Here is a 23470-nt window from a genome sequence, read left to right on the forward strand (position 1 = left end):
TTTGTAATGAAGACCTTTTTCACAGAACTTAAACCTTTAAAATCCAAGGTCTTAGAAAAACTGTGTGATTGTCATGAAATAATAGTTGAGTGCAGACAGTCATTAATCAAATATACAGATTCTAGACACAAATACCTCCTTAGTTAGGGCTATTTGTAGAAAAACATTTGTCCAAAAAAGGTCCTGATGTATGATCTTCCTTATTTGAAATCTTAAAAATGAACCCTCTAGAAATCCATAAATGTCATTCCCACATATGAAGGACCTTCTTAAAGGGGCCAGAGATATAATAGAGGTACAAGCCTTGAGAAGTAATTGTCTCGTACAACATGAAATTTCGAGAGCTTTTCGGTTAAACCAACAAGAAAAGAACATTCTTGGTCTTGGAAGCACTCTGATGTCATTAAAGAAGGTCACTAAAAGTCATGGGATTGTGCATCAGTGCCGTGGTGGATCGAGGACAGCTGTCATGTCGGCAGACCTCAGAGGTATTTGTTCGTCTAGCCATGCTGCTTTCCTGTGAGAGCAGCTTTGATTACACAGACATGTGGCATAGCATGACACACTGCCAACATGGGCGAGAGAGGCAGAGAGAGAGAGAGAGAATATCTAACCCCATTACAAATGACCACCTGTTGACACTAGGGGTGTGTGTTTGTGTGTCTGTGTGTGAGTGTGTGCGCCTGTGTGCAGCGTGTTCTGCCCACTCCTGCATGGTGCGGACCAGCAGTTTGCTGGCTGAATGATGTAGAGGGAGATCCTCAGAGACAGAAAATAAGAGCGAGAGAGCACCACGGAGTGAACCTGGGAGCGAGAGAGCGAACCGTATGAGTGAATATATCCCCTCTAGAAATATTGGTGGTTTGACAAAGCTAGCCCAGATCTGCATTACATGTGTGACCTCCACTCCAACACATGACCTCCCAGCACTGATAAAGAGTGAAAAAACATAGAACATGTATGATAATTCCAGAACGAAACTCTTAACTATTACAAGAAGTTGAACTTCATTTCAGTAGTCAGTAAGAATCATGCAGCTTTCCTCCATATGCTGCTGAGTTGTGCCAAATCACTGCGAGCAACTGAAGAAGATTTATTTTAAAGAAAGTGTTTTTACAGGTCCATTGTAATACACCCATTGTATACCTCACAAGATTTCACATTTGTGGACTGGTCCTTTTTAAACAATGTATCTTTTACATCTTCTTAGTAGTGCATTTTCTGATTAAAATGAACAGTTTGGAATTTATTTGTATCTACTTGCATTACATACCCATATAAGACCCATACTAAGTAGCACAATATATACTCAGTTGGACTGAAATTTGAATATTTCTTTCTTTGCTGTTTTTCATTAGCTGTCATTAGCCACCTTCCACCAGCTTCGGCTTTATAAAATGATGTTAGATTAGCATTAAAAATGGCCCAAAAAGCATCACACACTCAGTTCAATCAGAAATGCATCGCAATTTCTCTTAGTTTGCGTGTGTGTGTGTTTTTGTGTGTGTGTCTGTGTGTGTGGCAGCTAGTGACAGCCACAGCTTGGACAGGCTGAGGTCATAGCCACAAAGCCAGCCTAACGGGGGAAGAGAAACAAACCCTTACTTGTCTGTCTGTATGGGTGAATCTGTGTAAGATAGACGGATACAAACGCACATACGCAAACACAGACACACACTGCCCCAGTCACCTCAAGCCACGAGCAAACACACCTGGCTGTATTAGATTCTGTATGTGACAAGTGTGGGACATATTGCCAAGGCCTGGATTGTGTGTATGTGTGCACATGTGCGTGTGCGAAAACAACTTGGTAACCCTGACACAACTTTCCTAGTCATAGAAGGAGCCGAACACTGTCAACACCACACCTTCATTTAAATACACTAACAGTTCCAGCTATCAGGCACCTCTGCTGGCGCACCCCTATCAGGCATTTTTACACACACACACACACACACACACGCACACACACACACACACACACACACACACACACACACACACACACACACACACACACACATCTTTGTAAGAAAAAAATGGCGATTCCAAACTTTCCAGCCATATTTCACTTGTATACATTATCCTGCAATTTTAAAACTTAAAACAAATCTGCTTCTTTTCCTGCAGGCGTCTGATCCCATCCCAGTCAAAAAGTCCAAACATGAAGACTTCCAATCACAATCCCCGCTGGCTGACAAAGAGAAGCAGCACGACTGGCTACAGTCCCTGTCTGCCTCCAACAAGGTTGGTGTTGGTGTGATGATGATGATGATGATGATGATGATGATGATGATGATGATGCACGGTGCATGAGATGAGGTGTCACGTAATATTATATACAACTTCTGAAGAGATGGGTCTGATTAATGTGTGGAGAAATCTACATCTACTGGAAAGGGAGTATACACTATTCAGCTGCCCATAAAATACATTCAAGGATAGACTAATTTTTTATGGGTGTAGGAGAATTTCATCTTGTAGAGGAGTGTAGTGTTGGGGGGGCAGTTGTGTCAGACCATAACCCACTTTATTTAAAAATTCACCTACATAACAGAAAACGGCAAACAGCATGGAGGCTAAATATGAGCCTATTGAACGATGATCAGAGAAAGGAAAGGATTAAAAAGGAAATAAACACATACATTGAGGAAAATGACAATGGTGAAGTGGACCCAACAATACTTTGGGATGCCATGAAGGCGGTTATTAGGGGAAAAATAATAGCAGAAACAGCACTAATAAAAAAGGCTAGATTAGAAACATAGAAGAAAAACACCAAAAATTTAAGAGTATTAGAAAAGAGCCCAAGAGCTACTAAATTACTGGCAAAGCAGATAAGAAAACAGCAAGCAATTAATAGTATTCATAAAATAAGAGACCCCCAAACACAGGAGCTGTTATGCTCACCAGAAGATATAGAGAAGGTTTTCAGGGAATATTATAGCAAATTGTATGCCCAACCTATGGAATTCTTTGGACTTGCCATCAATTGGTTCTTCACAAAACAAATGCTAACAGCTGAAATTACATGGAGGAGGTGACAGGTCCAATTAAAAAGTTGAATTAATATACTGCCTAAGCTTTTATATCTTTTCCAATCTTTACCTATAGAAGTCCCCCAAATTCAATTTGTGAACTGGGATAGAATAATATCAAGGTTTATTTGGGGAGGAAAAAAGCCCCAGAGTAAGGTATGAAACTCTCCAGCTACCAAAAGACAGGGGGGGGTATGGGTCTCCCAAAACTAAAGGAATATTATCATGCAGCCCAATTTAGATACATAGCATGCTGGTGTAAGCTGGATTACGTGGCTAAGTGGAAAGGTATGGAAAAGGAATTGGATGGGTACCCAATTCAGAGTATCATTGGAGATAAAGAAATCTACAAGAAAATACAGGAAAAAATAGACCCAATTACATCATTCACTTTGGAGTTATGGTTCAGAGTAATCCAAAAACACAAGGTAAAGGATATAAATCAATTAAAATGGGTGGCATTCGATAATAATTTTAAACCAAACAAATATGACAGGTGATTCAAATCATGGGTAACTAAGGGAATTACAGCATGGTGCACTTAAGAGGAGAAAGGGGAGCTGGAGAGTTTCCAAAGTATGAAGAATAAGTATGATTTGGGGAAACATGATTTTTACAGATTCTTACAACTAAGGGACTACTATAAGAAGAAAATCAGAAGGGATCCCTCAATGGAAGTGTGGGGTGTAACTCAACTTTTAATCAAATGATACTCAGGAATTTAATTTAGAATTATATTGGCATTATACAAAGCAAGAAAAAAGGGAATCAGACCTTGGCATAGACATTACAGATCAACAATGGCAAGAGATGTGGAAAACACATCATACATCCACCATCTTGGAAAAATCTGATGCGATTCTCTATCATGCCTAAAATCAAGAACAAATATTCAAATACCAAGTACATGTGTTGGAGAGAATGTGGTTAATTAGAAGCAGATCATGGTCATATGTTTTGGAAATGCACTAAAATACAAGGTTTTGGGGAATAGTACACGATGTCCTGCAGAAGACACTGGGTTATAATATCCCCATGAAGTGTATGACTCTATACATGTGTAACCTAGATGAAGGACGTATACATATTGGAGATAGATATTTGGTAAAAATATTATTATATATTTTATATATACATACACACACACACACACACACACACACACACACACACACACACACACACACACACACACATATATATATACACACCCCGCGACCCCGAAAGGGATGAGCGGCATAGAAAATGGATGGATGGATGGATATATATACACACACACACACACACACACACACACACACACACACACACACACACACACACACACAACTTTTCAGATGAGGGTAGCGCTTAAATTTAGATTTGGCAAGCCATGCTGACAGAGAGAGTAACTGCCACGAGCCCTATATATTCTTTTACTGAGATGGAGCAAAGTTTGAGTGCACAGTGTAACAGAATATATCCAAAATATAATGATGGATGTCCCCTCTAAATATCAGTATTCCCTAAAAAAATCTACCATGGAGATATGGTTATGGAATGTCATCAGTGACAGTGTCGCCACAGTCGTCAGTCTTCATGCTGACCTCTCTCCAGTCACACAACACATAAATCAATATAGCACCCCCTTAAAATCAAAGGACTGGTCTACATGAAAAGAATTACAATTATTTACTGCAACAACAAGCACTTTGTCACACTAATCATATTATACCATACCACTACCACTAATATTAAGAATCAGAAATATTCTACAGTCTAAATTTGCATGATCTGGATATCGTATCACTTTTTGTGAACATCCACTTTTCTAGACTTGTGTTCAGATAACATGTAAGGTTCGAGAAATCTTGCTTGTTTGGTTAAGTGAAAAACAGAACAATACGTTTATGATTCTCAAAGTAGGGTAAAGTAGTACATAAACTCAGGTCTCATATCGGCATGTGTCCAAAAATTTCAAACTATATCCAGCCTTAACTACAAAATGGAGAAACTGGTATTGAGTTCCTTGTCTGTATCAATACTGAATGTGATGTCTTAATTAATTGTGATTGAATGTATTAATGCTCTTTTTTTCAGGGGTTTAACTGCATTCAGCCCAGGCAGAGGCCCTCAGCTTTCAGACCCTGGTCCCCCCACATCTCTGCTGGTGACAAGGAGCTCTCTAGTCACCCCCTGGCCCTGCTGAGAGACAGGTGAGCCCAGTACAGCACAGGACAACAAGGTCCAAAATGGAAGATACTCTCACAAAATGGCCCTGAACTGACTTCAAAAGAAACAAACCACAAACAATGAAATATCTGTGCTGTAAGAGAAGCTTTTAGTGCAAGAGATGACAGCCATTTTGTTCAGCTGGATCTGATGAGCTCCCAACATGCTCTCTCACTTGTCTGGGTGGGCTGGTGTCAGAAAGGTCAAGTCTGACTGTACCACAGCCTCCCACACTCCCCCATTCACACACATATGACACACACTGTTACTGTGGGCATCCACTTGGCATGGTGATGCCAGTGCAGGCTGCACCACATCACAGTTGATCTGGCCCAGTTTCTCACAAAGTGGGAGAAAAGAGCTGCAGGCAATTTATTGAATGTTTCTGTGCTCTGGTTGGCTTAGGCTGTTCACAACAAATCATACAATATGGTACTGGCTGTATTTACTTGTATGCAGAATTCATCTCTTATGTAACCTTCATTTATGTTACTGCATGTAAACACCGTTAGACACACAGTTAAATTTGGTTTCCTTTTAGCTTCTACAACTACAAGAGCCTGGAGAAAGCTGTAGCCCCCAATGTCGCCCTCACACCGCTGCCCCTGGGAAAGATGGGTCCTATGTCCCCTTCTGTACCCAGCACCTCCCATCCAAGTGGAGGTGAACCCCCAGGTGAGGGTGCCAATGCTAGCTCCAGGCCTCGCAAGAGAAGAGCCACAGGCGAGCTCCCACCCCCGGTGCCAGAGGCCCCCTGCCCTCCGTCCTCAGCAGCCAGGAAGCCGCCCCCACCACCCCAGGATGACAAAGACTCTGAGGTGGAGATCGAAGTGGAGAGCCGTGATGAATGTAAGCAAAGAACTCGATACCAGCAACTAGATGTTTGGAGATTGGGTGTTTTGAGGATCAACTAGCTTGCTAAAGCTTGTCCTGATATGACAAGATCAAATGCGTTCTGACAACTAGAAAGATATCAGTGAATTTCCACCGCCAAAACATTTCAGCTTTTCCACAAACCTCACCCTCTTCTGTGTTTCTGGTCTCTCCCAACAGTCACTTCGTCCCTGTCCTCTCTATCGTCACCATCTTTCACTTCGTCCAGCAGCTCAGCCAAGGACTTGAGCTCGCCAGGCGCCCAAGGGCCCATCTGCACTGTCACATTGGCCGAGGGCACTGCACCTACAGCAGTACCCGTCACAGCCCCTGTTACCCCTCCAGAACTGGGGCTTGAATCGGAGCTGGAGAGCCTGAGGCAGGCACTGGACAGCGGACTGGACTCCAAAGAGTCAAAGGAGAAGTTTCTGCATGAGATTGTTAAAATGAGAGTGAAGCAGGAGGAGAAGTTGGGATCTGCCCTGCAGGCCAAACGCAGCCTCCAACAGGTAGGGTTCCATCCATATCAAAGTAAGAATAGTATGACATGGTCAGAAATATGCTTGTTCATTTTTCCCTTGTTCATTTAAGAACATGATATCAGTTTCACATGTGTGCTGTAAGTACAGAGATTGGTCCCAGATGTATTTAGTCCATCTTAGCACACAGACTGGAAGCTGAGGGAAACTTCTAGCCCAGCTCCATTAAGAGTGACGAGACACACCTTCCAACACCTCCAAAGCCAACAGACAGAGTTGTAGACTTTGAAACTTGCTCTCACATCAAGTCACAAATTTGACTTTGACTTGATTCGTGGATCCTGGATCCCCTGAATCCCTGCATTTAAAGGACCCGGCTTTTGGGAGAAAACAAAACAAACAAAAACACTATTCAGGTTTGAAAGAAAAATGTCACTTCGGTGTATTCACAGACCAGAAAGAGTAGCATCTTGACTTGAAATCTGACTTGATGTGGAGTTGCCCTCAAGGAAAGTTCAAGCAATGTCTCAAGAACTTAACTGGCATGAGATATGACTTTGAGTTATCTTAATTTGCGTAAAAAATTGCTTATGACTCGACTTTGACTCGCCTTGATTGAGTTAAGACTTTGGTGGGATTTGTCTCAACAGATTCGAGCCGTGACGCGAGGGGTTTGGAATGTGTTTTCATCATACCACATAAAGCAGTAACCTGCTTTGTCTAAACTAACCACTTTGTTATTCAAGGCCACCAACCAGTCAAGTGTGTCAGTGTAACAATAAAGAAACTGTGATTGTTTGGCAAACAACTGAGCAGCACACATTAGAATTATACAAACAGTGACATATGAATATATTCCCAATGTTGCCCATAGTGATGGCCTGATATCACTGGATAGTTATCAGTATTTAGATCTACAACCCTGGTGTTTGAGTCTCTCTTCTCACACTGATATGCTATATTTAAGTAGTAAGTAAGTAAGTAAATGCAACATGATAATGTTTTGCTGTTGGATGGGAGAATGGGATTTCACTGTCCCAGCTGCCCATGACGACTCCTACAAACCTTAAGCTTCCATCCACGTTCTTGAAATCAGACTTTTCAAAGTTGACACACTGAGGAAATTACTTGAGCTCAGACATCAAAATACAGAAGTGGATTAGAAGTCATTATCACTGTTCGCAGAGCTTAGCATGAGTTGGCAAGTGATAACAATGAGAGCGGATGTTGCTGCAAAGGGAAAGGCCAGACTTCCATTTTTATTTTTGGTCTTGGACTGAGAACAAAAAAAATGCAGACGAAGGAGTCTGTGTGGGTGTGAAACACAAAATGCATCCTGAGCAAAGAAAAGCAATTCCAGTGACAGCCTTCCACTTTCACTTCCCATCAGAGTTTAGAGGAGCTGTGGAGAGGAAAGACAAATCAACCATCCTACAAGCTAAATGAACAGTTGCCTTATTTTAAAACAACCCACTGGCATAATTCCTGCCATGTTGCCAACCCTAACCCTAACCCTAACGTCGATGGCATTGAAAGAGTTCTTATGTTAAGCTTCTGTAGAGTAAAGGGTGTGATTGTTTCTTTGCACTCTTTTTGTATGACCCAACAAAGCTTGATGACGGACATGTTTGTCCCAACTGCTATGTTCTCATGAGTATGCTATGGGTGTGTTACCACAACACACACTCACACGCTTTCAGAGATTCAGAGGAAGGAAACCTAATTTCTGTCAGCCCACACATTGCCCCAACCCTTGAGTTGGTGCAGTGTAAACACTGACATGAACACTGCAGCCTACTACAACAGGTCACTGATCTCAGGTGTCAACAGCTTGAAAACAAAGTGAAAGACCCATGTGACAGATATATCCACTGGCATTCACAGCAGTTGCATAAGCACCAGGGGACACTGAAGTAGATTTAAATTATGTAAAAAGCCACCCAGAAAGACAGCATCTGTCTTTGATGCTAACTCCTACCATCTCTTCTTCCACAGGAGTTGGAGTTTTTGCGAGTGGCCAAGAAGGAGAAGTTGCGGGAGGCAACTGAGGCAAAGCGAAACTTGAGGAAGGAAATTGAGCGTCTGCGAGCTGAAAGCGAGAAGAAGATGAAGGAAGCAAACGAGTCGCGGATCCGTTTGAAGCGGGAGCTGGAGCAGGCCCGACAACTGAGGGTCTGTGATAAAGGCTGTGAGGCCGGACGTCTTCGTGCAAAATACTCTGCACAGGTCAGTTAGCACACGTGGATTTAGCTTGTGAAGGGTTTGAGCTAGATTTCGAAAAGCGTCAATTAGTCATATTTTGGGCTTAAATCTTGTACAATGAGAAGAAACAATCTCTTGATAACACATTTGAGAAACATGCGACAGGGGTTAAAAAAAAGCCAAATAAGGCATGTAGACAGACATTAACAGTCCAATATGATACAAAAAGTCTAGACCATTATGTCAACACCCTCAGAGTAATTGCAGTGTTTCAGGGTTGCTCTGTCTCAAGCATTCTCAAGGTCAGCAGAGGAATAGGCAACAAAAAACCCCACATTTCCTCAGTCCCAGTCAAAAATACATGGGTGTAGCCTCAAGTGCACAGACATATGATAAGTCTCCCGAAAGGAAACAGGAAGAGACGTCGACTTCCCTCAGGCACCATGGGAAATGCAGATTAGACAAAACAAGAGGGAGGTTATGCCTTCCAGCTGCGTCTCCCTGCAGAGACTGCAGTCATCTTTGGAAAGCTGTCATTAAGATGGTTTAGATGTGCGTGTTACTGCAGCCTGGGCTTAGGACAGGAAAAATGACAGACTTTCAGAAGCTTTCAGCATTATCTTAGTGCTCTCAAAGATGGTTTTGCTGAAAAGGCCACCTGTTTCAAGACATCAGCTTGATACAAGAGACTGTGTCTTCAAATTTAAGATAAAATCTACAAAATTTTATTGCATGTGTACATTTTTTTGACATAATTGCATTGACCCAAGTTAAGTAAAATGTGTTCAAATTAAGAAGCCAGATCAAGCTTAAATTTTTAGTTTAGTGATCATATTCTGATCACACCATTGTATTCAAATTGTCCACAAAGTAATAAACTACAACCACTGGGTTTCATTGTAGCTGTGGAATTCCTGGAATGGATGTTGCCGTGAACAAAACTTACAAGTCAGTTGGTAGCTGTAGTGCATCAGGGCTGCAGTTGAAACCCTGACACACTGGTGTCAAGAATAGGGTGACCATTTAATCAGTTAATTACACATCCTTTATTTTTGGTCTTGGACTGAGAACAAAAAAAAGCAGATGAACGAATCTGTGTGGGTGAGCAACACAAAATGCACCCTGCATCAAACCAAGGTAGACAAGGCTCAGACAGTTAGTCCATATTTATTTCTCGCTCAGACATTTTCTTACAACTATATTTATACTAGTTCCGAAAGTTCTCCAACACACTGGACTTACCTCCGTATCCAGCCAGTGCTGCTGTCAGCTCCAGAGAATGAGTGGAACAGCTTGATGGTGGGTCCACAGAGTAGAGAGGATGGAGATAAGGAATAATCAGTTTCTGTAAAGTCAGTGAACTATAAATTATGGACTTTTTGACTCATTGCTAGGGGTTGGCAAGCTAATAAATGATCACACTCAGGACAGACTGGGCCTTTTCAGCTGGTCAGTATCATTAGGTGCATACATTTTCTGAATTCATTCATGTTCTAAAGGCCAGATGTGACCCACAAAGGTGTTTGAGAGGCCCTGCTCCATAGCATGTAAAGAAGCATACATTATGAATGAAACAGGTCCAATGAGCAGTCTGTGTTTACAACTAGTTCAAAGGTTGGATCATTACGCTCCAAACTTGTAGAAGTGTTCTGTTGTATGATTTCAATTGTGTCCTATGTTTTCCAGATTGAGGACCTCCAGATGAAGTTGCAACACGCCGAGGCCGACCGTGAGCAGCTCCGAGCTGACCTTCTGCAGGAGCGGGAGGCCAGGGAGCACCTGGAGAGAGTGGTGAAAGAGCTACAGCAGCAGCTCTGGCCCAAATCCAGCAGTGACAAAGAGGGGACACTCAAAGACACATCAGCTGACAACTAACCCAGCAGCCAACCTCACCACCCAACCATTCCCCCATCACCATGATCCCCAACATCTTCTGCCCAACTCACACCCCCAGGTGTCTTGGGCTGGCCACATTGCGCCACAGTTCATTATGCTCTCCCTGCAGAACACAAAAATAAAAGACTCGCCCTCTGACCAGAGACAGAGAGAAGAAAAGAGGACCTGTGTCCTTGTCCATGCGCATGAAAAGTCAAGTGAGTGGTATAGTGAGTGGAGAATGACTGGAAACAGCAAAGTACAATGCTGCAACAAGGAAACACATCTTTCTTAATCAAGCACTGACTTGCACCTTCCAGACTCACAGAACTCTGAAAACTGGATCACAGGAATGAAAGAAAAACAGATGCAGAGCACAAAATGCGTTTGTGCCTATATTTTCTCTGACAAGAAGATCAAATGAGACTTTCGGATGGACATCTGTGATAATGAATGCTGAAAGATGATCATATTATATGAGTTATACAGCTGTGGAGAGGTGTTACAGCAGTGTGACCAGGACAGGGCTCACATCTAACCCCCAAAATGTCTCCACCACCATCCCTCGCCATGACAAAGATGGAGGATTTTGAACACATTATAAGCTATTTAAGAGACTATATAGCGATATGTAAAAAAAAAAAAAAAAAAGAAAGAAAAAGAAAAAATTTCTTTGTTTCTCTGCGCTATTGGAATTAAAAAATCTAAAAAGATACAAATAAAGTAGAAGATGAACAAAACAAGCAAATGAACCTTCCACAGTGCCACCGTGGCTTTGTCGGTCTTTCAGGAAGCCATTGCAGTCTACTGAGGGGAAAAGCATGGAGTTTGAAGCTCAAGTGATCTGTCTTTTCCTTTCAATGTGTTTTCTAAAATCAGTTGTTTCTCTGAACAGTGGATGGGCTTTGGGTTGGTATTTTGCTCTTTGCATCAAATCCTGGACCGGGAATTGGAAATAAAAACGTGCTGTGTTGAAGTCACCTTTTCAGTGCGCACTTGTTGGATGATCAATAACAATATCCAACAGTCACCATCTCAATGTTGCTCACACACAATTACGCACACACACGAACACTGGTTGCCATATGTTATTTTAAGCATTTGGGTCAAAACCCTGAAGTCTTTGTCTTCTAAAGATAAAATACTCCAGATGTGAGTGTGGCCTTGTTTTTTTTCATCTTGTCATGTTTGAGTGATGAAAGCCAGCATGTTTTTACTCCAGTTGACATCAGAACCATCATGTATGAAATCATAGTGGGCTGAATCAGGTGACCTTGGCAAGAACCGCAAAATGTTCATTTTAATTAAATTAAAGTATGTAAATATAAATATATGTTGTTTTTTTTTAACTTTACAATAATGAATCGCACTTTGTCATAACAAAATACTGTTATAATGCATTGTACTCCCATTATTGTCTTCAATCTTACTTTGAAAACATCATCTTATACATTACTGCTACCATATAAATCCAGTAAGCATTTTGTTGATTATATGCATCTCAGAAAAATACAGTTGTTCTGTTTTCTTCAGGCAAAGTATTGTAAATAAACGGAAAGAAAAAGGTTCTACCTGTCGCTTGCTGATGCAGTCTGGGATTGTTGGAAAGTTTTGGGCAATGCTTTCTCCCATTTTTGTAATATAATTGACACAGATGTCACATGAGTACCTGGTCACAACTCATAATGGATTTGACAAAACTTGGTTAAGAACTTGCATCAGTAAAGTGAAGTGTTATAGGAGCCTGAACAAACAGTCACATGTTCGAAGAATAAAATCTGATTTTATTCCAAAGGCAGAGGCCACGACTCTGCCATCACATAGTGGGTACAATGCAATCAGAATGTACATTGTGTTAATGCTATTTTTCCTTTGGTTGTTGATGTTGTTTTAAACGTGGAGATATTTTATTGCTTGTTTGTTATGTTCACTTTTTTCAATAGAAAACTCATTTTCTTTATGCATGAAATTTGAGATACATGAAGTTTGCCATACATATAGTCAGTTATTGGGCATTGATACTGTACATGTAAGGGTTTTATTGTGTTATGCAATATAAAGCAATTTGTCTTATTTAGAAGAGGAAAAGTAATTAAAAAAAAACAACACACACCGTATATAGTTCTTAAGAAAATAACTTCACACTTGCAAAAAACAAGAGACAACAAAAAAAAAGAACATTTTTTAAATGCAATGCTGGACAACCTCAAGTGCCTAAACGAAGGCAAAAGGTTTCCAGAGTAGGAAAACTGATGATGAAGCTGTTGGGGCTGGGCCTCTCATCAACTTCCTGTTAGCAGGTTACAAATTAAAAGCCCTTCCCTCGCTCAGCAGCTCTGTTAAAAATATCAGTCTTCCTAAAACCAAACCGTTTACAAACTCTTTTTTTTCAATGCAGAGAACAATTGAACAAATGCCAGACGCTTAAAGCTTTGTTTTCTGAATGAGTGCATTTTTCTTCATTTGAAGTCAATGATATGCATGTCCAAACAATTTTTATAGAAGACATTGAAAAGCCACTTGCTTCAGTGAATTGTTACTTTGAGTTGTATATAAAGACTTAAGTGTTTATTCCCAGTTTGTTGACTCGTGCTGAGGCAGACATGTCGAGGATAATTACGAGGGCATCGTGTTAAAAGCCCTTTTCTTATCTAACATCACTGATGTTGCTCAGAGAACAACACTGTGTCTGCCACTTTAGCAGACCTAAAATTGGTACATTTTGTAGTTGTTTTTACACTCAAAAGAGTTGATAGTTTATGTGTAGTTTACTTCATTCATGGTTTTCTACAAAATAACAGAGACAATAACAACATTGGCTCTTCACTCTCCCACACAAAAAGAAAAAAGCAGTTTAACAAAGTCTTGTTTTCTAAAGGAGAATCATTTTGCTAAATAATGGACAGTAAAGCAGCAATAACAGTCCATATTAATAGACAAATACTAGCCAGTGTGAAGATTTGAATAAGAATTTACAAATGTAAATATTTTTTTCATTTACGATATTGTATAATATATGTACATGGTGTTTCCTTTTTCAAGAAGAAATCTTTTCTTACAATAGCTGTCTTGTTTTTGTTTTTATGAATTTGTGTTTTAACTGATATGTTTCAAAAACAGTTAATGCAGTGCGTAAGAGAATATTCCCTTCATAAACATGTTAATCCATTTCTTTTCTTTTTTTTTTTACTGTCTTTATATTGAATGACTTTTTTCACCAGTTCATATATATTTTTAACAGTGTGTTCAGTATCAGATAGCAGACCTACAGTATGGGTTACACACATACATGCACGCACGCACGCACGCACGCACACACGCACACACACACACACACACACACACACACACACGACTACGCCAACTTGCAGATTGTTCGCCCTCATCCTCATGTATCTTTTTAGCCCTGTGCTGCTGCTAATACTATATAAACCTTACAATTCTAGAAATATTTTTATGTAAGAGGTAAATGTAAGCTTTCCCATTTATTAATGCCACATATACAGTATGAAAAAAGCTTGGCGTATTCATCTATCTCCTTTGTTTTCCCTCATCTTTTCACGCCTTTTTCCTCATCCCTCCTCCAACACCCTTATCCTTCTCTCACGACACGGACTATATTGTAAAGTAAAGGACTTTATGAGATTATGTTTGAAAATAGCTATGCTTATATACTACAGTGACTGAATGTACAGTGTATAGATGCATTACCAGAAATAAAGTTGTTTGTCCAGATTGAATGGCCCAGTTTCCTATTTCAGCTGCAAATAATATACTCTTGCAGATAGTGTTTTTTTTTCCTGCTAAGTCATCTCACTAATGAAAACTAGTTCAGTACATTGAAATATCAACTAGAATATTTGTAGAATATGTCTTGTCCTGCTTTCAGGATTTCAAAGTCAGACACTCGCTCTCCATTCTGTGCATCACATGGGTGAAGCCTGGGTCCTCGTGCAAACTGATTTAGGATGGGGTTTTTTCACTGACATAAATCAATACATGCAGCTAATATTAAAACTCTGAAAAAGTGACTCAAGACGAGACAGCTCAGGATTTATTATTTCAAAGCATAAGAGTGTATTTGTTCATGCATTTGGCGCGTGTTTCATTTTTATTGCAATTGGGGGAGATTTTGAGCATTCAGTTATGACTGCTGTGAGACTCGCTGGCTCTGAGCTCAGAGTATTTATGGGCTGAAAAGACAAAAGAAAAAAAAATCTCAAAACAAGTTGGTTTCAGGATCATAGGCTTGAATCCCTAATTGTACCATTCAGACAATATAAACAGCAAATAAAAGCAGCTGAACACACTAAGACAAAGACCAAACAACAAAGAAAACTACATTGAATGTGTAATGTCAGCTAAAACAAAGCTGAGTTGTTTGAGTGCAGTGCAGACTCCACTTTTCAGTGCATCAAAACAACACTAAACATTCTTGTTGTTTCACCCTCTCATCCGGCCTATGTACTCAGATGGTTTAGAGAAGCTGCTGAGAAACCTCCATAATTACTGTAAAAACCTTAAAAAGGAAAAGATGAGCTGCAAACACTTAACTAGAAAGGAATGTTCACTAGGTCTCAAGATAAAGGCCACTTGGCCTGACAGCACTTGATGTAAACATTCATTAGTGTGACACGCAGCCATGATACATGGTCATGCATGCATATCGGTTAGCTGTTGGCTCGTCAGTATCCACAGTAAGGAGAAGCAACAAATGGAGAGCTGAAGTTGGTTTCTCTTAAAATTTAAGTCCATACCCAAAGAAACACAAAAGAAGCTGGCCCAGACTCTGCCATTATGAATTTGTAAACTATAAAGGAAAAAAAGAGGATGCTAGAAACCGCAAGTGAGCGGCAGAGTCTAAACCGATAGAAACATTTGCTCCACTGAGAAGCTGTTGTCGTTTATTCCACTCCAGTCATAAGCTACCTCAAGACAAGGCTGTCTGCAGCCAGGCTCTGCGAGGATGCACCTACACACAGTTGGGCTCAGATCTAAAGGCTGTTTGCTATGTTCCCCATCTTGCTGTAGCCAGTTAGCAAAGCTCAAAGTACATCTGAGGAGTGCACTACAATGCATCCTGAAGGGGATGAGTGTCTGAACAAAATGTAATGGGAGTCCATGTCATAGCTGTTGAGACATTTCATTGTGAACATGTGGAAATATTTTGTTAGATAATTAAAAACTTTTCTTAACGAAAAACTGAGAAAGACTAATAACAACAGTGACAACCACTATACACATAATAGATGCTGCAGTCATAGCTACATCTGCATTTTTCAGACCTTGGGACCATGAGGGGTCTAAACAGGACTTTGTTCCGTCAGTTGTTAAAGATTTCTGCATTGATAGAAAAATAGCAAAAACAGCAATTGTGCTGACTGAGATACACATGGCTATCACTTCGCTGCTGTTTCAGAACCATGGACAGCACCTCCCCCTGCTGAGTTCGACAGAGAAACGCTCTTGAATTCCCAAAATATTTACCGCTCTGCTTGTGCTACCTTCTTATGGGAGTGCTCTGATTAATAAATATATTCTTTGATTTAGCCTGATAGCATGGTCAATAAATCAAATCAATAAATTTTCTTTATGAAAAAAATTGCCCCCTCATGATTTTTAACAATCTCCTCAGTCATTTCTTGGCACTGGGCCTGAGACCTGCCCTCACTGAACCTGACTGCAACGGCCAACGGTCCATATTTATCCATTAGCCATACTAATGCAATGCGGTGGCTGGGAATTCTGTTTCTATTTGCGAGAAATGACATGACTGCTAGCAGACAAGAGAGAAAGAGACATTGTGACAAAAAACAATGTATCGATTCATACAAAGTAAATCCCTCAATCATCACTTACGGCAGACTAGAAATGTGTGACTGCCTCTGCCTGTACTTAAGTTTTTGGGATGTTTCTGGGTGTTCATTTTTGGGCAGTGGGTGTGTAGCCTCCAGCCAATAACAGCTCCAGGATGTGAGGACGGGGCTCTATGAGAATGTAGCGACCAGGTGCCGGATCATAGACATGCATCCAAGAGAAAATGCCAGTGTAGAATGTTGTATTTACAAAATGCAAGTGACAAATCCTTCTCATTCCGCCTTTAAAACCAGTCACACCTGAAGTTGACCTGAGCATGATGCTTCATGGCTTGAAACCCAAACGTTGTTCCAGTCAGATAGCAAACCTCTACTGTACAGATGTTAGCTGTAGCTGTTAGCTAGCAACAAAGTACCTTCACTTTGCTTTCAGAGATGGTTGAACGCTCTGGAAAAAGCTAATGAGTGGACCTTGAGATGGGATGGTTTCTGATAATTTAACACACTTAAAAAGTTACTTTAAAGTGTGATGACAGCATAAAATGATAACCAAAAACAAATCAAGCAAAGCCAGATTAGATAGATCAGCGAACTCCACGTAAACATTAACAATTATACTGATGCAGTGACTATAAAGAATATGCAGATATACTTTTAAATGAATGGGTAGAAGTAAGGGTGAAATAAATGACCCAAAAAACTAAACATTACCAACTGCAAAACTCAAATGCAGTCTTATGATGGAAATGAGAAAACTCAGGTACAGTGAGTGAGCAGACTCTGGGCTGGTGGGAGGTAGCTGCTGCTGTGGCCCACATTGTCAGTGCAGTGTGGGCTGGGAAGTCAGACAGCTCTCAGCTCCTCTAAACCAGCAGCAGCACCACACAGGGCTATTGACTGACCCAATTACAGCAGTCACATGAGGAAGAACGCCCCGCAGTTAGCTCATTACTCTCTGGAGTCTCTCTGCAGCTCTCTCAGTCTTACTCCGCCTCTGTGTCTCCTGCTGTTTTATAATGTACCGTCAATTACTAAGTCATGTTTAATTCATTTACTTAGACCATTTTGAGCTTTTTTTTTTTTTATGAACAGTGGGATGGACATTTTCAGATATCCTTGCATGTCTTTTGGACCAGCATGTTTTGAAGCTGTAATGTAATCCAATACAACAACAACACCACAAATGGTCTCAGTATTTTCAATGGACTTGAATCAAAGTTTAAATGGACTTAAATCAACACTTCATAAATAAATAAATAAATAATTAAAAGATTAATTAATTTAAAACATAGGCTCATGTTTTTGTTGAACACACTGTTTTACATTTAGTGAGCATATAATAATGATTTCCTGTCTTCATAGTTTCATTCATATATTCTTACATACAGAGACGTTACCATAGCTCAAACCGTGGGAGTAATCCTTGTCATATATCTAGATCAATTAGACCATTGTAGATCATACTGGAAATCAATGAGCAGGACTGCTTCATACCGATGTTGCATTTTTTTTATTTTTTTTTTATTTTGGATGAAATTCTTTGTCAGCTATTTACTCGCTGCATTAGGCATAAATGGAAAATCCTGTCTGCTTATTTTAGTCAATAACCATTTCTCTGTTGATTTTCCACAAAATATATTAGCATCCTGTTATGAAATTGCATCTAACTTTAGGAGTGGATCCCATCCATATCACACAGCCCTCCTTTTACTTGGATTGAAATGTACAGTAGACTTTACAGCTGCAGTAGTTAAGATGAGAGGAGAGCAGACATGGCCTGAAAATTTGAACTAACACAAGTTCCATGTCACTATCCCTCCCTCTCCACTGCACTCATGCCCTGCCTCCAAGCCCCTCCCTGCGGCGTCTGTGCATCGGAAACAAGCTAACTCTGCCCAGCCGCTACATCACAGTCACTAACATACCATACGTGCTGTGGAGTGTTGCTGTCACAATCACCATATTAGCTTTACGGTTCTTTGTTGTCTTAGCCATATATGCTGTTGTTGGCAGTGGTGGTATGGGCAGTTTCTCCTTTGCGGGTGGCTGTTGCTCTGTCATAGCTTTCACTAACCTCCTGATGCTGCTCACAGAGCTGCTTGACTGAGGGGCAGCTGGCTGCATGAGGGGAGGGAGGGGGCAGTTCGCAGTGTGTGTGAGTAGTGATTGACAGATGTCAGACACTCCCTCAGACGCTCCTCTGGCTCTGATTGGTTGTTTTGTTTTGGGCGCAGTAAGTGGGACCAATGGAGCCGTTATTTTTCACAGATTACACGTTTCATGTACTGCTGTCTGGGCATAGGGACATCCATCCATTTTCTATACCTTTCGGGGTTGCGGGGGGGACTGGAGCGTATCCCAGCTGTCAGTGGGTGAGAGGTGGGGTTCACCCTGGACTGGCTGGCATAGGGACAGTTTTAGCAAATATGACAAAAAAAATACTTTTAGAAAAGTTACCTACTGCAGCTTTAATGGTCCTCAGAGGATGGAGCCTTTTAGTGATTCCTCAACTTTTTCTCTCGTGAAAATCAACGGGTTGACATTTTTGATTGGTCAAGGTTGAACATGTAGTGTGCCAAGTCACAGCAGTAACCACATTATTTCAAAGCAGACTTCTCAGCTATAGTTGACTTAATTGATATGGGCTTTAAGGGGGTTCCTGAGTTTTTTGCTAAGTTGGCGACTCAGTCTTGGAGCCCATTTAGGCCTACATCAAGATCAGACAGCTGATCTGATACTTGCTCTCAAAAAATATATCCAAGAAGCACTCGGGTGATCCAAACTTTATCTGGATATGAGACCATTCGAATGACAAGTGTAATGGGGCTTGTAGAGGGGCTTTGTGTCAAAATTGTGTTGTAAGATCTTTGTTATTTCAGTGGATAGAACTCTTACTTGATGCCCATTCCTGCATAAAAGTGTGTTTAATTAAATCACCATAAACTAAATAACACACAGTAAACCTGGGGCAGGTGGCGGTGCACTGTTTTTGATGGGGACTTCAAGGCAACAGGATACACAGTGCACAGTGAAGTCATTTTTGCCCTGAGGCCCCCTAGTGGGTTAATTCATAAATATTGGGTGTTGTCTCTTAAACTGAAACTGTGGCTTCTTGAGAAAACGATGTTAAATCATATTGGAGGAGATAACACATTTGCATAATTGTCATTCATGCAAATAATTCCATTAGCTAATGTAAGAACTGGTGCAGTGATGGCAGATGAAGAATTACAGCTATGTGTTAGAATGAAGCTTTTAGCATGTATCAAAGCAGACCTGATTTACACTTACCTTTCACATGTTTTCATCTCATCAGGTCTCTGCCTCACAGTTATTTGGCTCATTCACTGCAATGTTGTTGCAGGTTTTCTGTTAAAAAAGAAAAAAAGAACAAAAAAGAACATTCAAACTAAAGGATATTTGCCTCACCGAAATTACCCATTATGTGTATTTGCAGTCATTGCAATGAAACTTTCTTCACCCCTTCACCACCCCATCGTCACCACTGTCAAGGCCCTCTCTATGACTCCCTGGGGAGGATATCCACTTGGCTGCAATTTATGGGCTTTCACCTTGGAAATGGATTTCATCAACAGGGTCAAGGTCTTTGAATTATTAAACATTTGCATTTTTTTTAACTGTAATTCAGTAGAAAGGGTTGTTTTATTTTTTTTCTTGCATAAGGAATTTATGTTAAAATAGCCAAAAAATAACTGGTAAAAAGGGTAAGCTTTATGAAGTTGACTGATTACTACTCACAGGGCAGACCTGGTTTTAAACAAGCCCCGTGTACTTAACAGTGTTACTATTTCTGTTGGATTTACACACACACACACGTGTGTGTATATATATACGTGTGTGTGTGTGTGTGTGTGTGTGTGTGTGTGTGTGTTAGAAATTGTTTTCGTGTGTCTATCCTGCACTGGACCTATATAATAATTGCGCTGAACATTCAACATGAATTCCACTGTGGTGGTCGGGATCTACAACCTCCTTCAGCCAAGTGCTCCATATCTAACCATGAGGACCTACTCTTTCAATATGTTCGCTCAGAAATGATAATCCTATCTGAAAAGACATCTAAGAATCTTTACCCAACAAGTATGACTTATGACTGAGCTTTATCGTATTGACATTCATTTTACCTGGGAAATCCCTTTTGTTGAAATGGTATTACATGATTTCTTAAAGACCTTCCTTGCAATTGTGGATAAACATGCACCTTTCAAAAAGGTACAAAATTCTTGGTTTTCCCATGAACTTTCACCTCTTTTTAAAGAGAGAGATAAGATAAGATTTGTACTTTATTAATCACAGCACACACATGCTACAGGGAGGAGGAGACTGTACACACGCCATGCTTTATGTGAAATTATTTTTTCCGCGTTTGACCCATCCTCGGTCCGTCGTTCCTCCGCGGCAGACCAGGAGCGGTGGGCTGCCAGCTGCCAGCCGATGCCCATCTTTTTTTTGTCACCGTTGGTCAGGCGGTGATCTTCTTGCATGTTTTTAGTGGGGGTTATTTAAGGAGGAACACGGGGAGAACATGCAAACTCCACACAGAAAGGCCCTCTTTTTTCCTCGAGCAGCAGGCACTGAAGACATGGTGGAGGACACGCCACCAGCGCCCACAGCAGGATTTGAATGGGGGACCTTCTAGCTGTGAGGCGACAGTGTTACCACTTGTACCACCGTGCTACCCTATACCCTACCCTAAAGAAACAAAGCATTACAATGCATTACAATGCATTACAAACACTGATGTAAGGAAATCGATTGGAGAAGAGAAATTTGATATGCTCTTTTAAAGTTTTATGTTTCATTTATAACTGAGCAAATAACACAGATTCAATCTTTCCATTTCAACTCGCATAATTCCCAGTGTCTGGAAGTCTGGTCATGTGATTCCTTTGAGTAAGTAGACAACAGCAATTGCAAGAATTATTGGCTAATACTTAAATTGGTCGGCTTTCCATGCAAAGATGGTGAATAACCAACTCAAAGCAATTCTCTCAAAACATGATGTTGCACAATGCAGCCGACTGATTAACTTTCAAAACAGTTAATCATTCTTTGCTTATTCAGATGTGATTCAGTTGCTTGTAGATGGTTTCTGATTTACCTTTCTGAAAGATTTCAGTCTGTCAAAGCTGGAATTATCCATCACAGTTTTTACAAGTGACAAAAGGTATTCCACAAGGATCAGTTGTGGGCCCTGTCTTCTTTACAGTTTGTATTAATAATATTATCTCTATTCTAACATCTTTATGCAGATGACACTATTCTGTATTGTTTTGCTGATTCAGTACAACTTGCTGTTGAGAACGTACAACTTTATTTTGCTGCTCTTTAACTTGTCAACCTTTAATACTTAATGCAAACAAAAGAAAGTCCATGCCTTTTTCTAGAACTAGAGATTTTCATTTAACAGTCTACATCCATCCACACTGAATGGTAGCAATATTGAATGTTCCCAAAATGATTATCAATTTATTTGATGAATCATTTACATTAAAATTAGTGCTGTCAGGTGATTAAAAAAATTAATCTAATTAATTACGGGATTTGTAATTAATTAATCTAATTAATCGCATTTTAATCTCATATCTGCTAAAGGTCCCCAAATAAAGAATTTGAATTCTAGGACATTACAATTCACTGACATTCACATTACAGCTGGTGAATTCTTTTCATCACTGTAGTTCTCGACGGTAGCTGGAAATTAGAGTCAGATGACGCTATCTGAAACGCCTCTTTTAGGCCCTCATCTTCCACGATTGAAATCGGCCTGCAATCAGCAGCAACCCACTTTGCAATTGAGTTTGTCAGTTTTTCTGTCATGGCTCTGCTCATTCGTTTTCCTAACTCCGCAAGTGTGGGTTGGCGGAGTGAGCTCACGGTAGCACTAGCGGCACTAGCAGCAACTACATGTTTAGCGTTTAAATGATAATTCAGGCTGGAGCTGCTACGGTGATAGGAAAATTCTTTTTTACACAAGGTACAAATCACTGCGTTCTTGTTAATAGTCCCGTCTTTGTTCTTTTTATAAATAAACTTGCCGTTCAAAGGTCCAAGTAGGCTTGCCTCGCTCTCCGGTGTCGTATCCATGTCTGTTGTCACCCTGCTTTTGACTAGTGGCGCAGGTAGGATGCGACCTGCCACTGCAGCCTACAGGTCACTCAAAGGGCCAAATTTAAAATGCTTGCGCATTGACTTGCCACTCATGATTAATTGCGTTAATTTTTATAGTGCGTTAATTTGCAGCGTAATTAATTAATCTAATTAACGCGTTAAACTGACAGCCCTAATTAAAATACCATATTGAAATCTTATCACCAGATACATCTTCCCTTTGAATTGTAAGATATAGTTGGGTAGTCTGTCTATCAGTCCTTGATTATGGTAATATGATCTACAGACATGCTGTTGCTTCTATGATCAAAGCCCTAGATTTAGTTTATCATTCTGTCCTCAGGTGCATTGCTGGAGATCCCAGACACTCAACTTTGTATCCTATATAACAAAGTTGGGTGGCCCTGGGTGCGATAAACATCATTTCATACATAAATTCCTCATTGGACATTTTCCACACTATACAACATGCTATACATATGCTGAACTGTACTCCAGGACCCCGCAAACCTGCTCTATTAACTGTCTAACGCTGAGAGTTTATTCTGAACTTGGAAAATCTGCCTTCAGCTTTTGTGCACCAAACACATGAAATTATCTAACTCCCAAACAATTCCAGATTCTCAGTATGTCAACATCATTGCAAATTTAGGAAATCTCACTGATTTCTGAGGCTTTAAAGAAAGACATTTGTTCATTAGCACATTATAATCACAAAAAGGTGACACCTGTGAAACTCGTATAACCCCAACACCAAAATTGTATTCAACTTCTTAATTGATACTGACACACATCATCCATTTTATGCACAGTTAAGTTTGTAGCCAGCCAGCGAAATACCAAC

The 23470-nt window shown here is 40.4% G+C and overlaps 1 protein-coding gene across 1 annotated transcript in view; it reads left to right on the top strand.

Moving 5' to 3' along the window:
- Window positions 1-14413, top strand: part of skia (v-ski avian sarcoma viral oncogene homolog a) — an 81668-nt gene extending 67255 nt beyond the window's left edge. The window contains exons 2-7 of the mRNA XM_070967567.1: window positions 2131-2247; window positions 5118-5233; window positions 5791-6098; window positions 6303-6631; window positions 8597-8827; window positions 10490-14413. Of these exons, the coding sequence (XP_070823668.1) occupies window positions 2131-2247; window positions 5118-5233; window positions 5791-6098; window positions 6303-6631; window positions 8597-8827; window positions 10490-10678 (1290 nt within the window). The 3' untranslated portion in view covers window positions 10679-14413. The remainder of the gene's footprint in view (window positions 1-2130; window positions 2248-5117; window positions 5234-5790; window positions 6099-6302; window positions 6632-8596; window positions 8828-10489) is intronic.
- Window positions 14414-23470: the final 9057 nt, after the last annotated feature.

Source organism: Chaetodon trifascialis, chromosome 8 (assembly GCF_039877785.1).
Source record: "Chaetodon trifascialis isolate fChaTrf1 chromosome 8, fChaTrf1.hap1, whole genome shotgun sequence".
Lineage (NCBI taxonomy): Eukaryota > Metazoa > Chordata > Actinopteri > Chaetodontiformes > Chaetodontidae > Chaetodon > Chaetodon trifascialis.